At 36.6% G+C, this 25,705-nt stretch overlaps 1 protein-coding gene across 2 annotated transcripts in view; it reads right to left on the reverse strand.

Annotated features, from left to right (window-relative positions):
- Window positions 1–25,705, reverse strand: part of AFG1L (AFG1 like ATPase) — a 72,209-nt gene that overhangs the window by 24,861 nt on the left and 21,643 nt on the right. The window contains exons 6-8 of one of the 2 annotated variants that reach the window (XM_040597827.1): window positions 22,029–22,128; window positions 19,010–19,068; window positions 2,468–2,550 (exon numbers count right to left, since the gene is read on the reverse strand). In XM_040597827.1, the coding sequence (XP_040453761.1) occupies window positions 2,468–2,550; window positions 19,010–19,068; window positions 22,029–22,128 (242 nt within the window). The remainder of the gene's footprint in view (window positions 1–2,467; window positions 2,551–19,009; window positions 19,069–22,028; window positions 22,129–25,705) is intronic. The other variant, XM_040597828.1, reaches the window with a different exon arrangement.

Raw genomic sequence — 25,705 nt, forward strand, 5'->3', positions numbered from 1 at the left:
AGAGTTCTAGTCCTCCTCTAAATGACAAGTGACAATCAGCATGTTACACAAGTACCTTCCTGTTCATTAGGCCTTAAGCACCTTAAAAATGCTAACAGCAGAACTGAAATAATGACTTTTTAGCTCAAGCTTAACAATAGCAAACATTGTAGATACAAAGAATTCAGGGGGGAAAATGCCACAAACTTCTGTAAGTGCCATTTCAAATCTTTTAACAAACCTTTTGTGAATAAGAGATTACATAAAATTGTAACTTTAAAAGTTTCTCTCATTGTTGATATTTGTGTACTGCTTTCCTCTGACAAAATAACGAATGAAAAGGAACAGATGAAGCCCGGGGAAAAAAAGCCATAAAAGGGGAGAAAGAGTGCATGTTTATCAGAGAGTATGCACACATGTATGCATTTATCTATCAAAAAGGTTGATGTAAAGGCTACAAGAAACAGCCGAATATGATGCCTGGGTGGATATCTACACCTAATTGCCAGGAAAGTTTGTTTTGAAAACAGACACCTGAGACTGAGATCAAGGAAGTTGCTTTGATCAGGAATCTTGTAATTGTGTTACACTGCTTTCAGATGAGTATGGAACAGCTTTAAGCAACCTTCAGTTGCGTATTTTAAATGAAGACTACACAAATTATGAAGCATCAAGACAATTTTAAAAAAATTTGATGATACTATAACTATTAATAGGGGAATGTAAACATGTTGGACAAGAACATTTCCTTTTGGAGGCAAGACTGCTAACTAAATTTCAAAAATCTTAGCAAAATACTGTATAGTACCTGCTTTTAAAACAAACAAATTCCCATATATTAAGCTAGTTCTGCAGGGTTGAAAGTTCCAATGAACAAGTTTGAGTAGAAAAATGAATGAGATTCCCTCAGAAGAAGAAAGGATGATGAAATAAATATCTTATTTCCATTAGCAGCTGTAGGATTTTTTAAATTATTTTTCCCCACTGCTTCCTAATGATTTACAGAAGTTCTAGAGGTAATCAACATCCTTCCAATGAGAGAACATGACAGACAACTTATCACCCATCTCTGCCATTCACTTGACTACAAGTTTTACAGCAGAACACCACAAAATACTTTGGCTAGGTACTACTCCTGGGACTTGTTCATATTTCTTCTCCTCTGAGAGCTGATGCCATAGCCACCATGTTTAGGCTATTACCTGCTAGAAACCACATACAGGCTCTTCCTTTCTTCAGAGTATGGACACTGAGAAAAGAACATGACACGTGCCCTCCAGAATTATCAAACAAAGTCACAGAGTGCAAAGGGCACAATAAGCAGATCCGCAAGCACGGTCAGCGACATAGACATTGGAACAAGAGCCATGATGAGCAATGCTGAGATAACAGTGGCAGCTTCAAACAGTACTTCTAAGCAGACACCACAAAACTCAAAGAAAGTGGAGCCAGGCAAGAATATAGAACAAGAGTTACTTTTCCTGAGTTCACACAGTCACAATTTGCTTGAAGATACAGAACCTGCATTGGACTGGTTTTCCATATATGAAATTATCTCATTTCCTCCCAGAAGCAGAATGAGTTACCTGTTGTAATTCTGCTAAGCAGTACTCCTACTTCCAAACAACTACAATTTCTAACTTTATTATAAAGTGATAATGATATACTTTGTTTCAATTACTTGTCACATCAATGAAATTATTGCATCTTTCTTAATGGAAACATGATTTTTAAATAATATTGTATGTTGAGTTGAAAGATACAATGGTTACGTATCTCATTTTCAGCTATTGTCTGCCTTGCTCAGGCTGTCATCCACTAAAGACTATAAGAGCAAATACAATATAGAAAAATGTCTGCAATGCAAAGGTTTCAAAAAAAGACAGGATGTTTCTAGTAGGCAGATATATGCTGCAACCATAACGACAACTGTGAGTGTTTTAAAAAATATATTTATTTGCAAATATAGAATAAAGCCCTAAAGAAATTTTGTCATGATAAACAGAAACAATCTGTAAAAATAGGAGGGTGTTGGGTTTTTTTTTAATCCACAGCACTGGAAACACCCAACGTTAAATGAATCCTTGTCATTGGATTTCTATAAATACTTAATTACCTAAATACAATAAGGATGTTCCTCTATTATAAGAGAATTGTGCGATCTCTTACAAGAGGATATTCATTACTTTCTAACCATCTGTCACTTCAGTTCTCCAAACACCACACCTCCCAAAAAAATCTAATTAGTTTTTATTCAGTCACACATTATAAATGATGCTAGTGTGGATACTGAAAATGTAGTTTAATGAAGTTAATACCAAGGCATAATGGAAGGCGGTTTGCTGAACAAAATGGACCAGAAGGCAAAGAAAGGAAAAGTCACACCCTGCTAATTCTACTATACATTTTTCATTTCCCATTGACTAGGAAATTATTGGCTAATAAGAAGGTAAAAAGAGGGCAAGTACCATACCATAGGTAAACTTACAGGTAGTAAAGTTTTCCAGCAGCAGGAAGCACTCGTTTCCTGTAGTCTATTCCAGAATCAAGCTGGACTGTGCTGCAGTATTTCTACACAGAGGAAACAAAAAAAAAAAAAAAAAAAGAATAGCTTTCCTCAAGCCAAAGCTGTATTTACTATTGTCTGTGTTAGAGAGAAGACACACTGCTGTGAGAAACCATCAGCATGAATATCATCTGCAAAACTGAAATTCAGGATCACAAAGCTGAAGTTTCCTTTACAATTATCAAAGCAAAGAAATAAACTGGAAATTGTTTACTTACTCCAAACAAAAAAGTAACCATTTCCAAAAGTCCATCAACTAAAAAATTAATACAGATTTGAAGCACATGAAGTGAAGCGAGGGTCCGTATTACTGGTTCTCTCTGGGTAGTGCTTTGTTGGGGGAGTGTGTAAAAATAATGATTTTTGCATTAAATAATTTACATTTAAAAATGGAAAATTAGAAGCAGTAAAAGTTTAAGAGACCACAGTCAAACTCTAGCAACAGAGACAACTGAAACTACTTCTACTTAATAAGCTAAAATTAATTTTATCTTTTCCTTCTACTAAGATTGGAAATTTTATGAGTCAAATGTCAAATACATGCACCACACCAAGTCTTGCTGCAAAATGGACTGAAGCATAAAGGAGAACAAAGTTCTACATCAAAAAGGTTTTGTTTCATTTTTGTAATGTCTGAAATGACTCAGAAATCTTTTTATTTTCTGTTTAAACAACCTGTAAGATTCCAAGTGTGATATGGATGTCCCTGAGTAGACACAATAATTGCTTCTGTTAGAAAACTCAAAACCAGCTACACTAAAAAGGGTGCTTTTTTGATACTAAAGGGCACTTTTTTTTTTATTCAAGGCCTGAGGCTGAGAGCAAAACTCCCACTAAGCTCAGTCATATCAAGATTTTATAACTTCTGGCAAAGGGAACAGCTCTGCTTATCTGTTATTACTACTGCCAACATACACAACTTCTGGGTGCTACACAGCTAGAAGCAAAAGAAGCTATAAAAGAAAAGGAGGGAAAGTTGTAATAATCTAGAAAATATACTCTACCCACAATTTAACTAAAGCAATACAACTTTTTTTTTTTTTTTTTAGGTAATTCAACACTATTAAAATTCTCTGGATTGCTAGAATCCACTAAATTGCTCTGCTTCTTCACTGCATTATGAGCTATTAGTTTATCTACTAATACTCTCGTTAAGCGCTTCATATTCTGTATGTCAAATTTTTCAAAGCCTCTTTGAGGCCATTCAAATAACAAAATTGGAAATGTCAAATCTCATTTATAGCAACTACATTGCAGGAAAAAAAAACTTAAATTTTAGAAGAACTATCATCAAGTGATTTAAGGAACAATAGCCCTTTTGAACAAATGTGTACAGGATTTATAGATTACAAATATCTGCAGGAATAACTGCAATGATTCATTGCATTAATTTTTTGCCCTTGGCTATTACAGAAAGCTCTATACCTATTTTAAACCTCCAACTTCTCTGCAAAGATATACAGCTAAAGAAAGAAGGTGGAAAAAAAAAAATCATCCTAATAGCACAGAATCCCAGGAAAATCCATGTATCTTTAATTCCGGTAAGTGAAAAAGCCATGCTAATCAAATCATTATCTTGGGCTAAGGCTACTACAAACACAATAGGATTGGTGCTACAATATTATTATAATCTATTCCCTTTCTTTTCGTGAAAGCTTACAAAGAAAGAGAATAACAGAGCAGAAGAAAAAAGTTCCAGAGGCATGTAATAATATGCACAAGGGAGGGAGGATGTTTAAGCTTTTCTCTAGCACCAGTCTGGCAGTCAAGGCAAGACGGAAGATTCCTGAAATTTCACAGCAAAGCTGGTGTACTTAGCTTTCCTTTGCCAGGCACCAATGCTCAGCATCTTCATGCCTAATGTCTCATTTTTCCAAAGTAGTAAATTAGCTCAAGTACTACTTTCTTCATGTTAGTAAAGGAGGAGAAAAAAAGAAAAAGAAAGAAAAAAAAAAAAAAAAAGAGAGACATTACTACTACAGCTACGTGGACTATGTGGATTATTTTAGACTAAATAGTTGGATATTTACTAACACTGTAACATTTTGAGGTTTTTTCCTGGATACAACAGAGAGGAAATTTTTCATGAATTCAGCCTCATCTCTTTGGTCTTCAAGATGGGTTTACAAACTCTACCTCTCTCTTAGGTTGTTGTGTTGCATATAGGGTGAAGAATGAACAGAGAACTACATATACTTAAGAGTGTGGGATGGTTAGGGTAGGGCTAAAAGGAAAAAAGTGCACCTGAATGCTGTAGCTGGCGTAAATTTATTGTGCTGATATTTACAGCAGTGCTTGTGGCTCAGCCGCTAGTGACTACTGAGTAGAGCAAACATTCTGTGCACTCAAATTCAGACTGATACTGGGCTATATTATGCAGGTCACTGCGGCTTGCTGAAATATAAAGCAGCACTTGGTGCTACAGTATTTTAGCCCACTTGTGTTCTGCTTAAAAATTTATCACTCCTTAAATGCACTGACAAATCTTTTAACCCCATGATTTCACATTACAGTGAATGAGTTTTGGAGGCAAGAACCGTAGATGGAAATAGTACCAATATAGCTATGAAGTAGATGCAATACTTCTGTCTTCCTTCCCTTTTCTCTTTCTTCAGAGCAATTAGTATTATCACTATTCAGGAAAAATCGTTAGCATTAGTGACACTGGTTAAGAGGAGCTTACGTGCTCAAAAGCTTATTTATGGTTTTGGGCCCTTTTTAAGCTACAAACAGTTGCCTAAATGAAAGATATTTATTTTCCCTATAAACCTTGTCTTGTATGTCTACAATAATGTACTACTATTGATTCTAACGTGACATAACATTACATAGCTTATTTCAAAAATATCTGTTAGATATTCTGGGCTATAGGACCTTCCAGTCAGAAAGGCAGTAACAGCATCCTGTTCAGAAATATATAAAATCTGGTTATTACAGTTTTACTGATTTTTTGCTGCCTTAAGAGATGAAAGTCAACCGAACCAAACATGAACAAAATGGAAAACCAGAATTCTGATATACAGCAGAATACACAATATAAACATAGAAGTAGGGGCCAGTTAACAGGAACAGAGAGATACTTAGTCCTTTGGAAACCATTTGGCAATTTACTGTCCTGTTCCTTGGATAATTAACTTCTCATTTGGGTTTGGGGTTTTTTGGCTTAATTCTGTCCTATCTTTAAAATACAGTTCTGTCTCCTGTTTTTCAAACTAGCATTATCAATCAAATTCTGGTTTATATTTTACTTGAATCTCTAGCATATTTTTCATCCATTACAGTCTCAAGAACCACTGACTTGGATCCTGACGCCAGTTTCTTGCCCTCCCTGCCCCCCTCCCCCCCTTTTTTTTTTGGGGGGGGGGGGCTCTCCAGACCGATGCTCAGTTCAGGAAGGTACTCTGGCTGTTTAAAACCCACATCCTAAATAAAAATAAAACAGCCACAAAAACTTCCTGACCCTTCTACAAGTTCATGTGAGTAAGTATTAATTGGTCATTAATTATTTTTACTGAGACACTTCAAAGTTCGCTCACACCTATCCTGTTAGGCCTTGTATAAATATACAAAAAATGGACAGCCCCTGCCATTAAAACAAAACTTTATAATCTGCATAGCAACATACTCCCAGAAAAAGATTCCTTTAAAACATGAATGCTGTTGTTAGATTATAAGCTTTATAGAGATAGGAACAACCTTCTCCTTATGTGAATATGTGACACGAGTACAGATAGATATATAGGTCCTACTTGAAAATAACATTAAAAAAAAAATCAAACACAAGTGTGACTAAAGAAACCGATCATTAAATGACAACGTGGAAGAAATTAATGCCAACAAAATGGCATACAAACATGCATTGGTGCAGGCAACACTACTTAAACAAACTGAGCTCTACACAGTAGAGAAGAGAAAAGGTGTGGTAACAGTACCAGTGAACCGAAGAGCAGTAATGGGAGGATTGTTTGCACCGCCAGGCAGTAGCAACAGCACTTCTCCTCCCAAGTTAAGAGTGTACCAGTGGAGACTGTTCTAAACTGGGGTTCAGCACATGGTCACCTTTACTCAAAGCCAGAGTCAGAAAGGTCACAGAGAAGCTATGCATTGAGCAGAGATCCAGATGTTTTTCCTTTTGGGGTTTCCTTTGTGGACAAGGGTACCCACCACAGTTCTTTGTTTCTACAAACATAAACATTCACTTATCTGCTTCACAGGAATGCAGAGTGAAAAATGTGCGTATTTTTAAATAAATTTTCCAAGTCAAATCCTTTAAATGTTAAAAAGACAGCATATAATCAGAAAGTATAGGAGAAGAAAATAAAGCACATCAAAATATTGTATATGTCCAAGCTAAACACCTAAAATACTAAATTTACAAAAATGAAAACCAGATACATAGTTGCATAGTATGGAAAAACAAATACTGCTCACAGCTGTGAGGATGAAATACTGAACATCAGTACATATATGAGTACCACTATACATCTTCTCTCCCCTTCACAAGTGTCAACAACATTATACTCCTGCATCATGGAATTAGAAAGTCAATACCATTATTTACAAACTCTCCAGGTTCAAGGAGCCGGAGGAATGTAGGATTCTCTACTTTTTACCCTTCATCCTTTTGCAGCCTGGGGAAAAACCCTACTAAGAAAAACTACACTAACATGTAGAAGTTCTCGTTTCTCTCTCCGTCTTTGAACTAACTTCTCCAGCACTGGACTGATTAAACACTACAGATGTGATTGCATCCTCACACTCACTAATCACCACCACAGAATCTTAATCAACAGCCCAAGAACTAACTGGAGTGCTCAGATTGTTAGCACTTAATTGTCAAAGCCAGGACTGTAACTATTGGTTCCCATTTCTTAAGATGGAGTTTCAAACTTCTCCATTTCATTTACTTGGGCTAAACTTCCACTTCTCTTTTGAAATAAATACTTAAAATTGACGCTACAGTTAGTCTAGTCTGTTCTTGGGCAACCATCTAGTTTCCAACAGATTTTCTATTCTATTGAGATATTTCAAGTCTGACTTACCCTATTCAATTCAAATGCATAAAATTAATTAGTCATACAACTTATTTTGAAGTCATTTATGTATTTATGTATACAAAGAACAAATACAATTACAGAATTGAAAACGCAATTAGTAAGTTAAAAATACAGCATGATCATGCACTCATTTCCACTGAAGTGGCATAAAAGCTTTTTATTCCAGAAGGAAAGAAGACAAAGCCTCAAGGCTCAGCTCAAGACAGAACACCTAAAATTGCAACCTTCAGATAGAATAGATAAAGACTTTCAGTATTATCAGTTATTAAATATAGACAAATATAAATACATTTTTCTTCCTGTAAGCACCTCTAATATTCTTTTGTTGTTGCAATCAAGAATGGTAGCTATTAAAGTGTTCAACTGCTCAAAAAATTAAAAGTACACGACACAATATATCATTAAGTAGAGGAACAAAGGTTTCAGGAAATTCCAACACAGAGTCAAAGTTAACTGGATAACCTGCAAGTTCTCAAGATGTGCGTTTCCCATGTGTCACAAAAACTCCTGAAATGCTAATAAATGGTCTTGTGGTCCACATTAAACACCATGTGCCCTTGTGAGCTCAAATACCGTGGATCAGCTCATGACCTTTGATAACGCAGGTGAGTAGATATTTCTTAATCTTTTTGAAGGCCACCGTAAGTCAACCCAACTGTCATTCCCTGCTCTGAATTTTTAATGGTATTAAAAAAAGAAAACCAAAAAACAACATACCAACTCATACAAATCATCCTACCAGCCCACAGGATCAGACAAACATTATCTGAGGATCTCCAGAGAAAGTGCAGGGGAACAGAGATGTCAGCACGCTTCACCTTGGGAGGACCATTACCTTAATTCCCACACCTGCTGAGTTTCCTCAGCCTTGCACACTCACGTCAAACCAGACACCTGCAAATACAGCAGTAGCATCTACAGTATCAAATACGCTTTCCACAGGAGCAGAGTATAGTACTATCCCCCAGGCATGCAAAGCTGCACAATTAATACTCCTGGCCTTTGGTGTAGTTCTTAACAAGCACTTTAGAACACCTACTATTAATAACTAAGCCATGCCTAACTGAGAAGTGCAACTTCTAACCACTCTTTCTGAGCAAAAGGGATCATAATTTCCACATATTTATCATCTTCTCTTTTCAAAGGCATCCTCAGCATCTAACTCGTATTAGCTTATATCCAAAGAAAACCCCACCCCAATAAAAGACATCCGACACCTGTCCTGCTGATTTGGTCTCCATTAACAACATATAGGATCACTAATATTCCCTCCCCACAGTAAACCAGAGAATAATGAGGTTGTTCATTAGCAATCATTCTTCTATATATTTATGTCCAGCTTAAGAGAGAAAAATTCTCTTGCATCACACAACATGTAGACACATGATGAGAGCCCTTAGCCAGCAGCATAGGAAGAGTTCCTCAGGTAAGCAGAGCTCACTAGACTCAGTAATTTTTATTTTTCATTATTTGACTCCATGCAATGTTAGATTATTAACCAGAATACTATATCTTCTTTCTTAAAATTCTTTCTTAAGCGATTTCAAGAAAAGATTTCTCCATCCGAAGGATACCATTATGATCCACATTTTCCCAAACGATTCACAACTGTGGTAGAACAAGAATCCCTCAAGCAAAAATGCAGTGTGTCATGAAAAAATCATTTCTGACCTACAAAGCACACAAAGATTTTAACTTTGCTGCACTCCCAAAGTCACCACCAAGTGACAATCACCAGCACATTTCAGAATGTGAAACTGATGCAACCTAGACTGATGAGCTGGGCATGTCTGTCCACAGCCTGCCGAGAGAAGTGCACAGTTAAGTGCAGTGTTTCTGGTGCAGCTCTAAAAGGAGATCAACCAGACCATTAGTGATGAGCAAGCATGGTACAGGTGCAGGATCTTCAAAGGGCTGCTCCTTTTATCCATGCTTAAAATTGGACTTATTTTAAAAAAAGTAAATCAAGTTTGTAATACTCCCAACTTTCTGCTACACAGATCCATGGGAACGAGATGTACTCAGGGAGAAGGAGAAAGGGAATCATCAGGTATTTGGTGGTGGATAAAAACTTAGTCTAAGCATTGTTGGGTGTGCATACAGTTTTTGTCTCCCTGTTCAGATGTTGTTAAAACAGTAGACTTTAAAGAAAATGTCAATGAATCCTCATAAGCACTATACATGACCTCTGGGGTAATTAGCAATCATTCAAAAGCAACAAGACTAAAATGTTCTATTCTTTATTACTGTCAGCTCTTGTCTTGATCAGCATTTTAATAAAGATGGTTCATTGCTAAGACAGTTTCATGAATCAGTCATAATTACATTCTGACATGCAGTGAATAGTAAAGCAAAACTAAATATCACTTCATCAACCTTTCTAACCTTTATGCAAGTATTAACTGTAAATAATTTTTACACAATCTTACAACAGAAAATCTGCACATTTCTTAGCTTTGTACATACTCTACCCTAACTGAATTTCTTGTGACCTATACCTGAAAAAAAACCCCTTACAATCAGGCGTAATTACTTCTTCTTGCATGATATTCAGGTGTGTTGCCTTCACAGATCAAATCAACTTCAAGTACAAAAGGCTATTTGTTCTACAAAGGAGTGCAATGCCTTAAGGGGTTAAGTAAATTTTTTAGTCTTCTCCCCTCTATTCTTCTGCAATAACAAAATATGGGAGATTGTTACAGTAGCCTTAAATACTTCAGCTTGTCCCAACTGTAAACACTGTAACAAAACAAATAATAATAAAAAAACCCAAAACCCACACAAACAAATTTTGAGGAAACCTTTAAAAATGTCATCCAAGAATTCTGTACAGTATCAATGAAACTAATCAAGTTCAGCTTAATTTTGGATGACAAACATTTTATTTATGAATTATTTTTAAATGGACCTAGAGCACAAAGACCTGGCAACTGAAATACATCCAAATATGATTTTTAAAATGAAACCTTTTCTTACACTTGTGACAAGAACATTCAAACTTTAAACTGAAGAGCTTAGCAGAGATATATTTAGAGGTGAAACTCATTCAATGGAAGTTGCACAAGTTTACATTACAGCCTTCAAAACTTTAATAACCAAGAAACCCCACTATTCTTGCTACCACAAGGAACATACAACCTATTGTACAACTTTTCAATAACTTATTTTAACATCTAGCTACAAATCAGCTACCCCCTAAGAAGAGGTAAAATAGACAATTAACTTGTAAAATAATGGTGCACGAATAAAGACAGAGACTCTTAAAATGTACTGTTCTGTGAATAGTATTTCAAAGAGTCAGACAAAAGTGAAAAGAATTCAGGAGGTACAGATGTGGCTGTGCTGGGTAGGAGACAAGTAGCTTCTCCTTTTTCCAGTCAGGGAGCAGAAGAATGGCAGAGTAAACTTCCATGCAGTAAGAGTTACACTGAACAGCTCTCCACATTTCACATCACTTAGGAAAAAAATCTTCCTTGCAGAATAAGTATAAATATATTAAAAAATAAAACCAAACCCCAAAACAAAACAAAAAGAACAACCCACAAACCCCTGTATAACATTCAGTTTTGCTAAAGAACCAACAATTACTGTAATTTTCAATCTCCTAATAAACCAGCTCTGGTGTTCCATGAAAAATAAATGCCAAGAATTCACTCCGAATTTATAACATGATGTTCATAAGTGAAGGGTCAAATTCACTCCTAATACATGTACTTCATTGGAATTATACCCTGGATGAAGTTATTTGTCTAGATTTCTTTTTTGCTGTTCTTTTTCTTTTTAACATTTGATTTGTATTTCTTTCCCCAGTATTAGCCTTTGCTCCTGCCAGAACTGTTGGCAGGCAGGGGGAAAAAAAAGGAAAGAAAAAAAAAGTAGTATTGATTTACGAAACTGGATTTCCCAGAATAAAAAAAAAAATGCGATTAAGTTCTAAACAAAGGCTAAAGATGGCTTACGCTTTGCTCTGATGAGGTCCGCTACCTCATTACCAACAACTGAAAACTTCTGATGCATTTTGTTTCAAGGGAATCCAAAAGTCCTTGCTGTAAAGCAGGCTGGGGGGTGCAGGGTCCATTCACTCTTTCTGTATCACAACCATTATGTAAGAAGTATAAAACACTGCCTTTATGCTGCCAAACCACAATGACTCTTCTTACATCAAAGCGTTTTCACCACTAGGGTTTTTTTTTCTCCGAAATTTATTCAAGCCAAGGGCAGGGAGACAACAATTCATACACGCTAATTACACCTAATTATCTATTCCTTTTTTTTTTTTTCTTCTTTCCACCAGCTTCAGCCAGTGTTATTTGCTATCTGGGTTTCTCACAACCTCCCCTTGCCCTGTCCATCCAACTCAACAGTAAAGTCTTTGAAGAAAACAGTTGTGGCTTCTTAGAATTTTAACAATATAAGGTTCAACTCAAATTAAATTATTCTATTATTAGTTTTGACACATTTATGTGTTAAATATGAAGGCCTTTTGGTTAATTTGGCAAATTCCTCACATCTCTTCATGGCTAGAATTGCTGGTAACACCCTCTCTTGTAGGAGCTTCTCCTCATGCTTTCTTTTCATGATCTAAATGAAATGTTTATTGGATTAAAGTTCTTCTCTGCAGACCTCCACGGTGGCCTGTGACAAAGAGTTTAAAAGCTTTATTAATTGGCTTGGGCTTGGGGGGGGGGGGGGGGGGGGGGGCGAGACAGGACCTCATTTCACATTACATCACAAGCAAATAAAACTGCCACGTGTAATTAGACTAATTTACCCCGATACAACAGGAATCAACTATTCCATATCTATGATATGCTTTGATTTACCCATTTTAACCAAGGAGTAAACAAGCCAAGCAAGATCTCAGGAAATCTTAACAATTAAAGGAAGTGAGAAGGCAGGGAGCCTGACACTGAGCTACAGTAGCAACTACTTTATCCTAAGATAAAGTTTAGATTTGCATCTAAATAAACCACCTAGGAGTTTATGTTTACACAAGTGTGTGTGTGCAAGATAGCCGTAGAAAGTAAACAAACGGAACAGCTTAATACCTAACGAACCTGCTAATACAGTAGGTACATTATGAAATATTGGTAACAGTTAACTGCTCTGAACTACAGAATTCAAATAACCCTTGTGTTGAAATTTAAACCCACATACAGGCTTAGAAGGCTGAATGCAGAAAGGGCTGGTAACTTCCAATCTGACACCTTGCTTTCTATATACAAAATTTTTGTTAGTTGACAGTCTTACAAATTTGTCTAACTAAAATTACCCAGAAACTATACTGATGTTCAGCACAAAAATACTTGCAATCATGCTATATTTTCTATTTTTAATGTTTTCTGTGTTTAATTAGGTACACTTCACAAAAGATGAGTACTTCTATTACTTGCAGAGAGACAGAGCATGAACAAATGCTGCTTCTACTTAGGAGTTTGCTTGGTTACATACTAAGAAGGGAAACAAAAGGCCCAACATCTTCAGTAATGAAAAAGTCAATTGATAGGCAAAGCCATCACAATATCAAAGGCCTAATCCCTGCAATTCTGACTCAGGTGACAGTTCACAGGGGTCAGAGTGGCTGACACTGACCTCAAAAGCAGGTTTTAACTATTCAACATACTGAAAGCTGCTGGGCTATCACACCATTAGACTGGAACAAACTGACAAATCAATTTCATCAAGGAGATGACTTTTTTTTGGCAGGGGGGGAAAGCAGCAGATCTGCCAATCAACAAATCCCTGCATTTCTCACACAGGTGGTTGGACAAAAGCTGAGTGCACCATCAAAGACATTTTATATCTACCAAATGCCTTTGTACAAAACTAACTCCCACAATTTCCTTTACAGACAGCTCTAAATGTTTCAAACAAGTATTTTTCACATATTCAAACTACAGCTACTGAAAAATGAGAATACGTCTAAATTTTTCCATGTCTTTCTTTGTAAGAAAGCATGTATTTTAACAAAAATCAGAGTAGGCAACAACGTCAATAAATAATTATTAACCAATTCCAGGAAACACAATGAACAATACAGCGTACAATAATACATTGCTTTCTATTTAAGAGGCGTGTACAATGCTTACTGTTAAAAGTAATTTTAATTAAATAGTTTTAAAATAAATAATTATTTGGTCCCTAATAGCAGAAGGAAAAAAAAAAAAAAGATTCACTATAGGAAGCTTACAGTAATTTCCTGTCCTACTGAAAACAAGTTTCTGGTTGATTCTTTCTCTTTAGTTAAAACAAAAAACAGGTAGCCAAAGCCAAACATTGTATTTTAAAACTGTACCTTTTAAAGGTATATTCAGGCTACGAAAGGCCCTAAAACTTCCTGACCTTGTCAGAATTTAGTGCAGTGCAGGTCTACTGCATGAAGAAAACCTGACAAAATGCAGAATTTTCATATTTGGTATTTCAATTCTGCTTGACATTTTAAAACTTCATGCAATGGTTCCAGGAAACCTTTGGAAGCTCCAGAACTGCTCATTTACATCAGAGACCCCACATAACAAACTATTTGAGGAGCTTTCCTTCCTGATTGTCCAGAGAATGAAGCATTCAACTAGTCACTGAATTAGAATTAGGACTCCAGAAGAGTCAAGGGCTGATATAAATGTATTCATTAAATGTCTGCAAAAATCAAAATTAATATTAAAAAATAAAAATTAAGAAGAAAAAAAAGCTGCCAAACCAGTAAATTAAAGTGTGCTTTCTCTCTTTTTGAAGAGTTTCACTTCAGATCTTACATCAGGTTGTTAAAGATAAGTGGGATGGGCAGAAGTGTTGATCTGCTGAGGGCAGGCAGGCTCTGCAGAGGGAGCTGGGCAGGCTGGACCGATGGGCCCAGGCCAGTTGCATGAGGTTCAACCAGGCTCAGTGCCGGGTCCTGCCCTTGGGTCACACCAGCCCCACGCAGCGCTACAGGCTGGGGGAAGGGTGGCTGGGAAGTGCCCGGGGGAAAGGACCTGGGGGTGCTGGTCAGCAGCCAGCTGAACGTGAGCCAGCAGGGTGCCCAGGTGGCCAAGGAGGCCACCAGCATCCCGGCTTGTATCTGAGACAGCGTGGCCAGCAGGACTGGGACAGTGACCGTCCCCCTGTACTGGGCACTGGTGAGGCTGCACCTCGAATCCCGTGTTCAGTTTTGGGCCCCTCGCTGCAAGAGGGACGTGGAGGTGCTGCAGCGTGTCCAGAGAAGGGCAACGGGGCTGGGGAAGGGTCTAGAGAGAAAGTCTTATGAGGAGCAGCTGAGGGAACTGGGGTTGTTTAGCCGGGAGAAAAGGAGGCTCAGGGGGATCTTACTGCCCTCTACAACTGCCTGAAAGGAGGCTGTAGTGAGCTGGGTGTCGGTCTCTTCTCCCATGCAACAAGTGACAGGACAAGAGGAAACAGCCTCAAGTTGCACCAGGGGAGGTTCAGATTGGATATTAGGAAAAATTTCTTCACTGAAAGGGTTGTTGAGCATTGGAACAGGCTGCCCAGGGAAGCTGTTGAGTCACCATCCCTGGAGGTATTTAAATGACATGTAGATGTGGTGCTTAGCGACATGGTTTCATGGTGGATTTGGCAGCCCTAGGTTAACAGTTGGCCTCAATGATGTTAAAGGTCTTTTGCAACCTAGTCGATTCTATGATTCTAAGATACATAGCTTTACTTGTAAACCAATTTTTTTAACATGTTTAGAATTTTTTTGTATTTCTTATTGGTTTAGACTAACAATTTTTAGAGTATTTCTGATCTAAACAGTTAAACAAATTAACTGTGAGCAATGAATGTTTTTCTTTTCAAGAACTGCCTTTGTAATAATAATAAAAAAAAAATCACTTAGGAGTTCAATGCACTTTAAAATTCTCGGTAAGAGATGCTGCAAGATTAAAAGCTCAATCAGAAGGGACTGAATCTAATTGCAATTATAGAATTAGAAGACCTTCCTTCCTAACACTTCTTATCTCTGTAAAGCTCTGTCTGTGTAAAATTTCATGGACTGAGAAGCCCTCTTATCTGCTGCAGAAACTAAGCCCTTCCATAAAAAATATTGTCCTGCAAATAATTTCAGCCAAAACAATGAAGTGAGCAACTGAGAGGTTTTCCTTGTTTATGAAAACTACCCCTTTAAGTTACAGGATTAAAGAATCCCTGAAAAATTAGATCTCAAAAGATCAGAACACCGGGAATTGGGCAGGGGACACACACAGGGCAGGGAAAGCTGCCAATAGTCTTACTGCTGCTCAACTACACAGACATGGAGCTTTTACGTGGCCACCAGCTGTAGGACATGGAGCTTTTATGTGGCCCTAAAAGTGGAACTTATCAATCGCACCTCCCACTGCAGACATTCAGCAATCACTTGTCCTCAGTAATCTACCACCTAGAAAGACAATATGGACAAACTTCACAAGATAACTGTATCTTTCCTAGAGCACTGTTGCACCTTTTTGCTTATTCCACATAAACTGGTTTGTAGTTCTCTTTATAAGAAATAGGAACCCAAATACAGATACTGTAATTATATAGTCTGAAGAACATAAAAAAAACAAAATCAAGGATGAACATGGATAACTCTAGATCTAGGAAAGAAACTATTTCTTTTGATCATCTGAAGACATGGAAGGATTTTTGTGTAACAGTTATCAGGGTATCTAGGAGCTATGTGTTCCATTTATGAAGAATGGAAACAGCCTGAAATTCATTTCAAGTGAAGCACCTTTTCACAGAAATGTACTGTCAATACTTTCTAGTCATTCCACCTTCCCAAGAACATTTAAAAGAATTTGAAGCTCCTGTGCTGAACTACTTTTAGTGCTAAAGCCTTATTTTATGATTTATGATCATAAAATTAATTTCTGAAACAAATAAATGAAGCCAACCCAACTTCACTAAACACCACACAAAAGCCCTGCAGGAGGCTCTGAGCCCAGAGGAAACTAAGACAGGAGTTAGTACCAGTTGTCAAAGCCACTGCCAAGGAACAGGTTAGATGAAACTGACACTACCATAGACACACATGGCTTGGAGTGAGGTAAAGGCAGAAAAGACAGCAAATCAAATATTTGCAAGCATCCAATGTACTATTTTTCCTTTATATTTCCACTCAAACCCCTGGCAGATATCATCTTTACATTTCATAAAGTCACGCATTGAATTATAAACAGCCAAGGCAGAAGCTACTCCACCCGTTAACACCAATGCCATGATACAGATTATACATGAATTGGTGAAGCCTAAATCTGCATTTCTCAAACCACCATAGCCAGAGTATCAACCCAGTTCTATCCACGCCTTTGTAATCTAAGGATCACTTGTTAAAATCTTACTTTAAAATACATTCCAGTGTGGGTTCTTAATGCCTACTTCTGATGTGTTGAATTCAAAATGTAGATTTGGAAATTTTTAAATTATTATTTTTAATACCTTGCCATTACCATTGTATTTTCCAACTAAGGTCAGAGAAGCATTTTTTTATAAGCTTCCTCTGACCCACCTTTCAGGCATTATGTTTTGGGGAAAGAATCATGTTATATTGGTAATATTTATTAAAGTGGCATTAAAGACAGAAATATTTAGAGCAGTGTTAAAACACAAAGATGTAGGGAAAAAACGATGACACGTAATCCAGAATTTTAGAAAAGCCTTTCTGAATAGAGTGTTTGTTGAGCGAAACCTTTTTTCTCCCTTCATTCATTATTATGGTAATGTTGTTCTACCTCTAGTCTGGGCTGTGCTACTTGTTTCTTTTCACACTACTCCACCGTCTGTCACAGCTCTAAAGCAATCTACCTTTAGGTTTTCTCTCGGCATTCTATCCACAAGGTTCCTTCTGAAAATTCAGATTATTTTCCCAGTCTTGATGAGGCATTCCATATGCATAGGCTACATTTCACTTTTTTTCTTCAGTTAGTCAAAAAGAGAAAGACGGGAACTACAAACAGGCACACGTTATACATATTCTTTAAGTCTGATCATCAGTGAAATGGAAGAGCCCTATATCTATCAAGGAAGAAAACTGAGTCAACTAGGAAAGATATATAGAAAAGAAAGATCTGCCACTGTTTATGTATTACAGAAAACAAATACATACGAAACTACTACTGCTCTTGAAAGTGCTCTATGATCAGGACCCTATCCTGTATCCAATGCAGTCAGCTGCAGAATAAACCCTCTTCAAGAACCTGAAGTGGAAGTGTTTTTTCATCTATTTTCATGTTTCTTATTTTTCTAAAGCCATCCAGGTAAGAGCTGCTTTTACTAATAACCTCCCTGACTTTATATATAGGAGTGCCACATTCATGTCAATGGCATATTAACTTTGAAACATGGTAATTGCTCAGATGTCAACATTAGATGGGAATTTCAAAGGTGCTTAGGGAATTAAGCAATCTCATGATTCCAAAATGCCCCACTGAAAACCCAAGGCACTGTCAAATGCTTTACTGCTGACCACTTTAACGGAAACATCCAACCAATGTATCTATTCAGCAATTCCAAGTTTCTTCCCACTAAGCCAAACCTACCCTAAACCCTACCTTACCTTTCTTTTATCTGAGGTATTGATAGAGTTAACATTATTTATATATTCATGCTAGCAAGATTTTTGTGAGGTAGGTAAGTGCTGTTATTTCCATTTTATGTGTGATATCAATCCAGGCAGAGCAGGACACAGGACCTGTATGCTAGCCCTCAACAATGTAACACCACAATCATAGCTTGTGAATGAAAAATATCTCTACTTGCCCAGAACTTAAAAGTGTGAGTTCAGCATATGTTCTTTTTAATAGCAAAATAAGCACTGATTATATTATTCAAATCAAGAAGGGATGCTCCATTTTTTAACCTAAACGAAACAAAGTTCACAGCCTGCTACTTCACCACATTACAACATGCAGACTCCAGGAAGTTTGCTTCAGAACTGCTGATTTTTGAACACTACATGACGCCTCACAAACACTCGGTCAGAAAACCATTTACACACAAAAAAAGACTCAGAAACAAGGTAACTGAGGGGTACATAGTGAACACAATTTCCTTACACCAAAGAACACCACGGGTTTTTTCAGTATAATAAATGTAATAACCCCACAAGTCCACCACAGTACACTGTTAGAGGAATAATATGGTACACCATGTATATACACAACAGTGAGAAAGTCTTACCCAAACAAACAAATTCTGCTACCTTAGTCAAAAAGGTAACTTTTTGTCATACTAAAAATGTCCAGCTTTCAAGACACATTAATTCTAGAGAGAAAGAGTTCCTTTTTGTCTTACCTTCAATTATTTTTGCTCCAAACAGTTAAAACATACACATCTCATTTGGAAACTAGTATCAAAGCAATCCTGTACAGATCTCTAATTTATTAATACAGCAGGTGAAATTGAAAAGCATTTAACAAGTGACTCTCCTTACCTTCAGCACAGCAATGAATGGTACAAAATTAGCTCTCTGAAGACCATTTTTATAGAGATCTGAAAGAAAGGAAATCAGTACCATTTTTCTACTTAGTCTTAATAACAATGTCAGCTTGTCTTTTAGTCTAGCAAATAAAACTTGGTGTTGCTAGAGAGAGGAGGAACAAAAGGCAGAAAAGAAGAGATGAAACTGATTTCTCTTCTTTTACTGTATGAAAATTCAATACATTTTTAAGGAAGAAAGGAATATCCTGAGAAAGTGTGAAAAAGGCATATGCCTTTTCATTAGGGCATATATATGCCCTAATGACATATAACTGATTTTAGAAGAAGAAGTAAGATCAGCGTCTGTTTTAAAAGTAAGGATCTAGAAAAGGATTTGTAATGCTTTGGGTATACATTGGTACAATTATAAGGCCAAAACCACACATCTGCTACGTGCCAAGTATTTGGCAGAGTGCAAAACCCAACGTAAAATGAAAATACACTATTTGAGTTTATTGAAGTTAGTATTACTCTCATTCTGTGTACTATGGTACACTATCTTCTAGCAATTCTACCAGGTACACTCCCTTTTCCAAAGCAAGGAAAAGGGTCATCCCTAAGGCCAAAAAAAAAAAAAGAAAAATATATTAATATATAAACTTATGCAAAGTTGCTAAAAATACAACTGAATTAAAAAAACAATAGGATGTTATGTACAAAACACAGATCTGCACTCAAAGAAAATACAAATTAGTCAAAACAAACTGCAAAGCAGCATTTTATACCTTATTCATCTTTATAATTTACCAGCATAAAACTTCTCTTCTCTGGAAACTATCCCACTGCCCAACATATTCGTAACAGAATGACTTGTTCTTTGAAAACATTATCACTGAAACTGTATGATGGGCTGATCTGTTTCGTTAATATTAGGATGCCTTATAAAAAGGCAGTACAGCACCTATGCCTGACAGAAGAAATAAGTAAGAGAATACAGACACCTGCTGGAGATGTCACCAATATTTCCCACAAAGACCATGACAGGTTATTAATACCACCTATATTCCCCTCAGTCCTTAAAGGCTACAACCAGGCTAAAGCATTTATGCTCTACCAACACCTCATAGTGGACAGAAGATACCAGATGCATGAGAAACCAACAGGACATCTATAAAATGGTTTTCACAAAATTACATATATACACAGAAACATTTAGGGAAATTACCAGTGAAGGTGATTCCACACTCTAATTACTAGCAAAATTGTACCAAGCCATGTATCATTCTCATCCGTAACTTTTTAACTCGTAATAGCAACACATTTGTTACAACAGCCATCAACTGCATATTTACTTGCAAAAATCAGTGAACATATAACAATACTATAAGACAGCTACTTCTGTTAGCCCTCCTAGTTAGTAAGGCTGTGAGTCTTGTATTAGTCTGCATTTGTGAGGATGAGAAAAATAAAAAGTAATTTTGGTGGAGAAATGGAAGTCAGGATTCTTCAAACACTGCACCGCCATATTTCCCCACATTAACTGGGGCAGTTTAACATGGTTAAGCATATCACTTAATGGGCAGCAGCTGGGCACATCTGCTCTCTAACCAAAAAGCCACTTTTCCCCTTTGCATCCACAGGAAACTAATCTCTCAATTCAGTCTTAAACCTTGATGCAGCATACCACACTAACCCAACTCTCTTTCCTGCAGGAGGATTTCAGGCACACACCGTGAGCATGCATGAGTAGTGAGAAGGGACAAAGAAACAGGCGCTGATCAACATCTGGACTGCAACACAGCTCAGTTTTGGAGACGCTGTACTTGGCATTCTCTGTTGGGTAGCTAGTACAAGTGGATGTCTTTTAGGTTGACACAGTGACTTAATATGTATGAAAAAACCCCATACAGCAATAATGGTCACAAATTGACATCTCAATTAAATATGCAGGATACAATCCCCAAGTTATGATAAAAAAAATTCTCCTGAACTTTAAAGAGTAATGCTTCAAAAATCACAAGGGTGGCTCCCAGCTGAGTAAGGTACCAGCATCCAGTTTATCTGTAGTTAACCCAGCTACAGCAGTTATGATTTCACCTTGTTTGCTCAAACAAGGAAAATAAGCAAATGGGAAATTATTTCCTCCTCTAGTGAAAACATTTAGAACATCCTCTCTCTCTTTTTTTAAGATAAAGTGCATTGTAAATCTTTAGCGATTCTCTTTTACTCAATTAATTTGGGTAGAAAAAACCCTTACTAGTTACAACTAATAGTGTAACCAGTATTTTTTGCAAAAATTTGAAATTAATCTATCTAAAGTGTCATTAAAGTTGCACAGAAATTATGCATTATGCTAACTGCTAATGTTACACTATAACAAACATTTCTCTCCCCTACAGAAAATTACAATTACTGCTTGGTTAAAACTCATACAGGTTTGGGGACTTTGTAGAAGGATCTCCCTAGCAAGTCATACTCTATCTAAAAATATTATTAGAAATGGAAACAACTCTCCATCGAAGTAATTCCTAATGAGTAACCTCCAACCAGACTGTGAGAATGGTATCTTGATAAGGGTTCTCCTTCAAGGTGGCGGATCAAGTTTGAAAGTTTACAAGTTAGAAACTGAGAAGGAATGTACTCTCGATTTCCCCTCTTTTGCAGAATCTGATCTTCACCTATCCTGGAACACATCCAAAACAGAGGCACTATTTCACCCTTACTCAACACCCTGTCCCCAGATATCCTGTCACTGGTTTGGACAGAGCAGAGAAGATCAGAAAACACAGAAGGATTTGGAGGGAGGTGGGGGGAGGAACACCTTGAGTTTGGAAGAAGGGAGGAGCCAGACAGTGAAAAACCTTTCTTCCTTAAGAACACCAAAAAAACCAGGGGATGAATTGGAGTATCTCAGATTACTGAAGACTAGAGAGTTTATTAGCATTAAATACTGTATGATTTTAATATGATCATTTCGTAAGATACTGAGATTCACTGTATTTGGATAATACTAGTAGCATGTTTGTTTTTACCTTCTGGTGGCCTGTTAGATGTTGCCACAACGACAACCCCATTTTGGAACAGATTTTCAAAAAGCTGCTTCAGAATCATGGCATCAGCAATGTCAGTGACCTGTAGAAGACAACTATTTGTTTTATCTTGCTTTCAGCTTCTGCTGCAATAGATCTGCAAGTGGCTTTGTAGCTAGGAAAAATGCTTGTTAGTGAAAGCCATGGAGAAAGATTCTAATTATTCCTTGGTAAGCAAAAAATAAAAGGGATAATTAATAAGCAGTGAATGTACCACAGTCTTTCACAACTTGCCCACTCTTTATTGTGGAACTCCACCATTTCTTTACCAATTGCTAAATGATTCCATATTAACTTCTATTATAAAACTACAGGTGGGAGACACAGAAAACAGACCTAAACATTTAAGAGGCCTAATGAATTAGAAACAACATGAAAAAAACAGAAGACAGAAAGAAAATACACACCGGCTGTTTTACATTTCTATTACCTTTGAGGCAAAGGTTTGCAGAGGTGAATTTAAACGGTCATGGGACTTCAGAAATAAAGACAAGTAGCCAACTATACATAATCAGCTGCTGTTGAAAATAGAATGATATGACATAGATACTATTGTGTGATTGTTGCAAAAAACAATTCAACAGATGGCCCATCACAAAAATAAGCAATTTCATTGTTCTTTTTAAGTGCCTTCTATTACTGTCCATGAATAATCAAAAGGCACGCAGTCACTTCCAGCACAGTCAGCCTCTTCTAACCTTCAGGCACAAAACACGAATAAAAAATAAAAAATGTTTGGGAGAAGTGGTACTGGGAAAGGACTGAAAAAAAAATGAGCCATAAAGTAAAATTTCTTTAAATATCCAAGTTTAGCTTAACAAACTTGCTTTACAGTACCAAGAAATAAAAGGAAACAGCAACCACTCTGTACAAATGAAAAAAATGCAATAAATTTTTCTGGAAAAAGCCCATTGTTACAACAGCAATTTGTATTTTACAGGACTTCACCAGCTGAGACCAACCATCTTTTAAGTCAACCATCTTTGTTACCGTTACACTTGTTTCTCCTACATTCCCTTTTATTATTATATACACTTGTTGCATTTTGACTTACCAAAACTGACCCCCATTCTGAGGAAATAAAAAAGTGGTGGCATGCTGAGTTATACGAACAGACTGATAGACTGCTGTGCTTTCATCAGTTTAGATGTTTATGTAACAATAGTAATACATCTACAGAAAGACTTTAACCACTATAATTTTTGCTAGTCCACCACCACACCAACCCCCATCATTCCCCCATTTCTAAATGACCTTTCTCAGCAGCAAAAAAATTTCATTCTACACTACAGACAGTAAAAGACTTATTACATTTCTGACAGCTAGACTGGAAGCTGTAATATTCGTAAGGAACCAAATGTAAATGCCAGTTTCCTTCTTCTAAAGATTTCTTCTAATCGGTTCTATGGAACACATTAACATGGATTTTTTATTTTCCTTTTTGAAAAACAAACTTTTACACAATCAGTAACACACCCCTCAGATTTGTACATCTCTAATCGCTAAGATCCAGTGATCCAAAAAGCATGTAGTAATGCACTATTGTACTACATGTCTAATGTATCTGCTTATGCACCCACCTATTAATAATTTATTTGTTCTGAATACTAAAAAACAAGAGACACAAGGGATCAGTATATACATGCATTTTAGGGGTAACTGAATTTCTTGTATCAGAAAATCTAATAGCCAAGTTTTAGAAATGTATTATATAAATCATTCTGTTACAACTATTTTTATTTAAAAACACTCTAAAGCATGCTACCTTCAGAAAACAGGGAGGGAAGGAACATTAATGCTCACATAAAAGAAAACAATTAATAACATTCTCTTATTAATTAAAGTGTTACTTGATGTGGAATTCTGAAGTTTTCAACTCTATTACAGAAAAAATAACTCTCAAAAGTTCTGCCAAAAAGCAAGAACCATTTTGAAAACTAGGATGTAAATATGTTCTTTTTATCTAATGCAGCTTGAGAAAGACAGAAAAAATGTAAAGCAGGTAGAAGACAGTACTGAAGCATTGTCATTTCTCATGTTTTTTACTGTATCCAGCATTCATTTCAACAGGGAACAAAAGCAAAAGCTACAAATTACCAATAAGGAGAGCCTGCTAATGGAGAGAATGGAGAAATTTCATTAGCATTTAAGAGAAAAGATTTTTATGACCTAGTGCTGCTTTCCATTATGACTCACATTTTTTTAAAAAAAGGGAAAAAAGAAAAAAAAAAAGAAAAAACACTAGACTAATAGTTAATTTACATGTGTAAGTGCCTGAGACTCAGTCAGCCACTGATTGGTACAGTTCCACATAATGAATGACAAACATAAGCATGTATTATCAGCAATTAGTATTAGCACAAAAATAAGAGTCTAATTTTTATTAGAGGCTTTTAATAGCATGCAGGTTAGTAAAAACTCCCTAAACTGTAGTTTGGTTTAAGTCCAAGTGGTACCGATGGTATATAAAGACTAACACTGTACGATCACTCAGCTTACCAAGACGTAGGGATTCCGTTTTCATTATCAATACTAACTAACATAGGTTACAGTCACACGCCAAAATTAGAGCTTCTAATTACCTGTGTGTAGTTATTTGATCACTAAACAGTAACTAGTCTCTTTTTATTGGCCTACCTCTGTGTTCTGAAACTTCAAAATTATAATTACAAATGGCTTAATTCTAGGGGTTTTCTTCAAAATAAGGACAAATTTTTAGAATGGCTTAGGGTGTTCATGATTTTTAAAAAAATACTTCAATATTTTCTGTAAACTGTATGACAAATGTGAGTAAGAATTAGCAGTGCTTTAATAACCTGAGAGCCTGCGGCCCAGGCAAATGCTGAGAAAAACCTGCTTCAGAATGGACAAACTCAGAAAGCTTAGTGCCATCACTAAGGTCCTGGCTATTACATAGTATTTGCAAAATGAAACATTTAAGACACAGTAATTTTTTTTAATACAATATTTTGGAACACAAAAAACTACTTTTAAAAGTACCAACATCAATTAGTCAACTCTCTGCTTGTTTGACAGTTCTCTAGGCTTTGCAAGAATCACTTCAGAGTACTTCTGTCTTGCTTTAGCCCACTGTCAAAGAGGAATGTGCAACCTCAGCAATGCTTTTGTCTTTTGAAGTTCTGCATTTGGTTTCCTCTGAAATATGAGCATTAACAACACTTTTTGCTGTCCCTGTTACAATATCACTTGTCCATGTGTCTGCTCTTAAGATATATAAATAAATCGTTCCAGCTTATTCTCTTTTTTTCCAACAGGTATTTGAAAGCAACCTGAACTGTTCAAAGCAAATCTCAGTAGTTTTCTGATGTTTTCTCCACACAATTATTTTGCCAAAGTATTAACTTGACTTTCCATCTGTCAAAACAGACCGTAGCTTTGCCTGCAAATCAGAGCAGTGCATGTTCTAGGCCTTTGGCTCTTCCCAGCTTCATTTTAATCTAGCACTTCTTTAAATATGACTGAAACAGACTGAAGTGAAATCTAGCCATTATGTCCACCGGCAAAATGAGCTGCAAACATCCTGAATGAGACATGGCTCCTTATTATCAACGTTAATTGTGTCACTATGTGAGAGCTGCTCTTGCAATCACTACTTTATG

The sequence above is a fragment of the Falco naumanni genome, chromosome 6, assembly GCF_017639655.2.
Source record: "Falco naumanni isolate bFalNau1 chromosome 6, bFalNau1.pat, whole genome shotgun sequence".
Classification (NCBI taxonomy): domain Eukaryota; kingdom Metazoa; phylum Chordata; class Aves; order Falconiformes; family Falconidae; genus Falco; species Falco naumanni.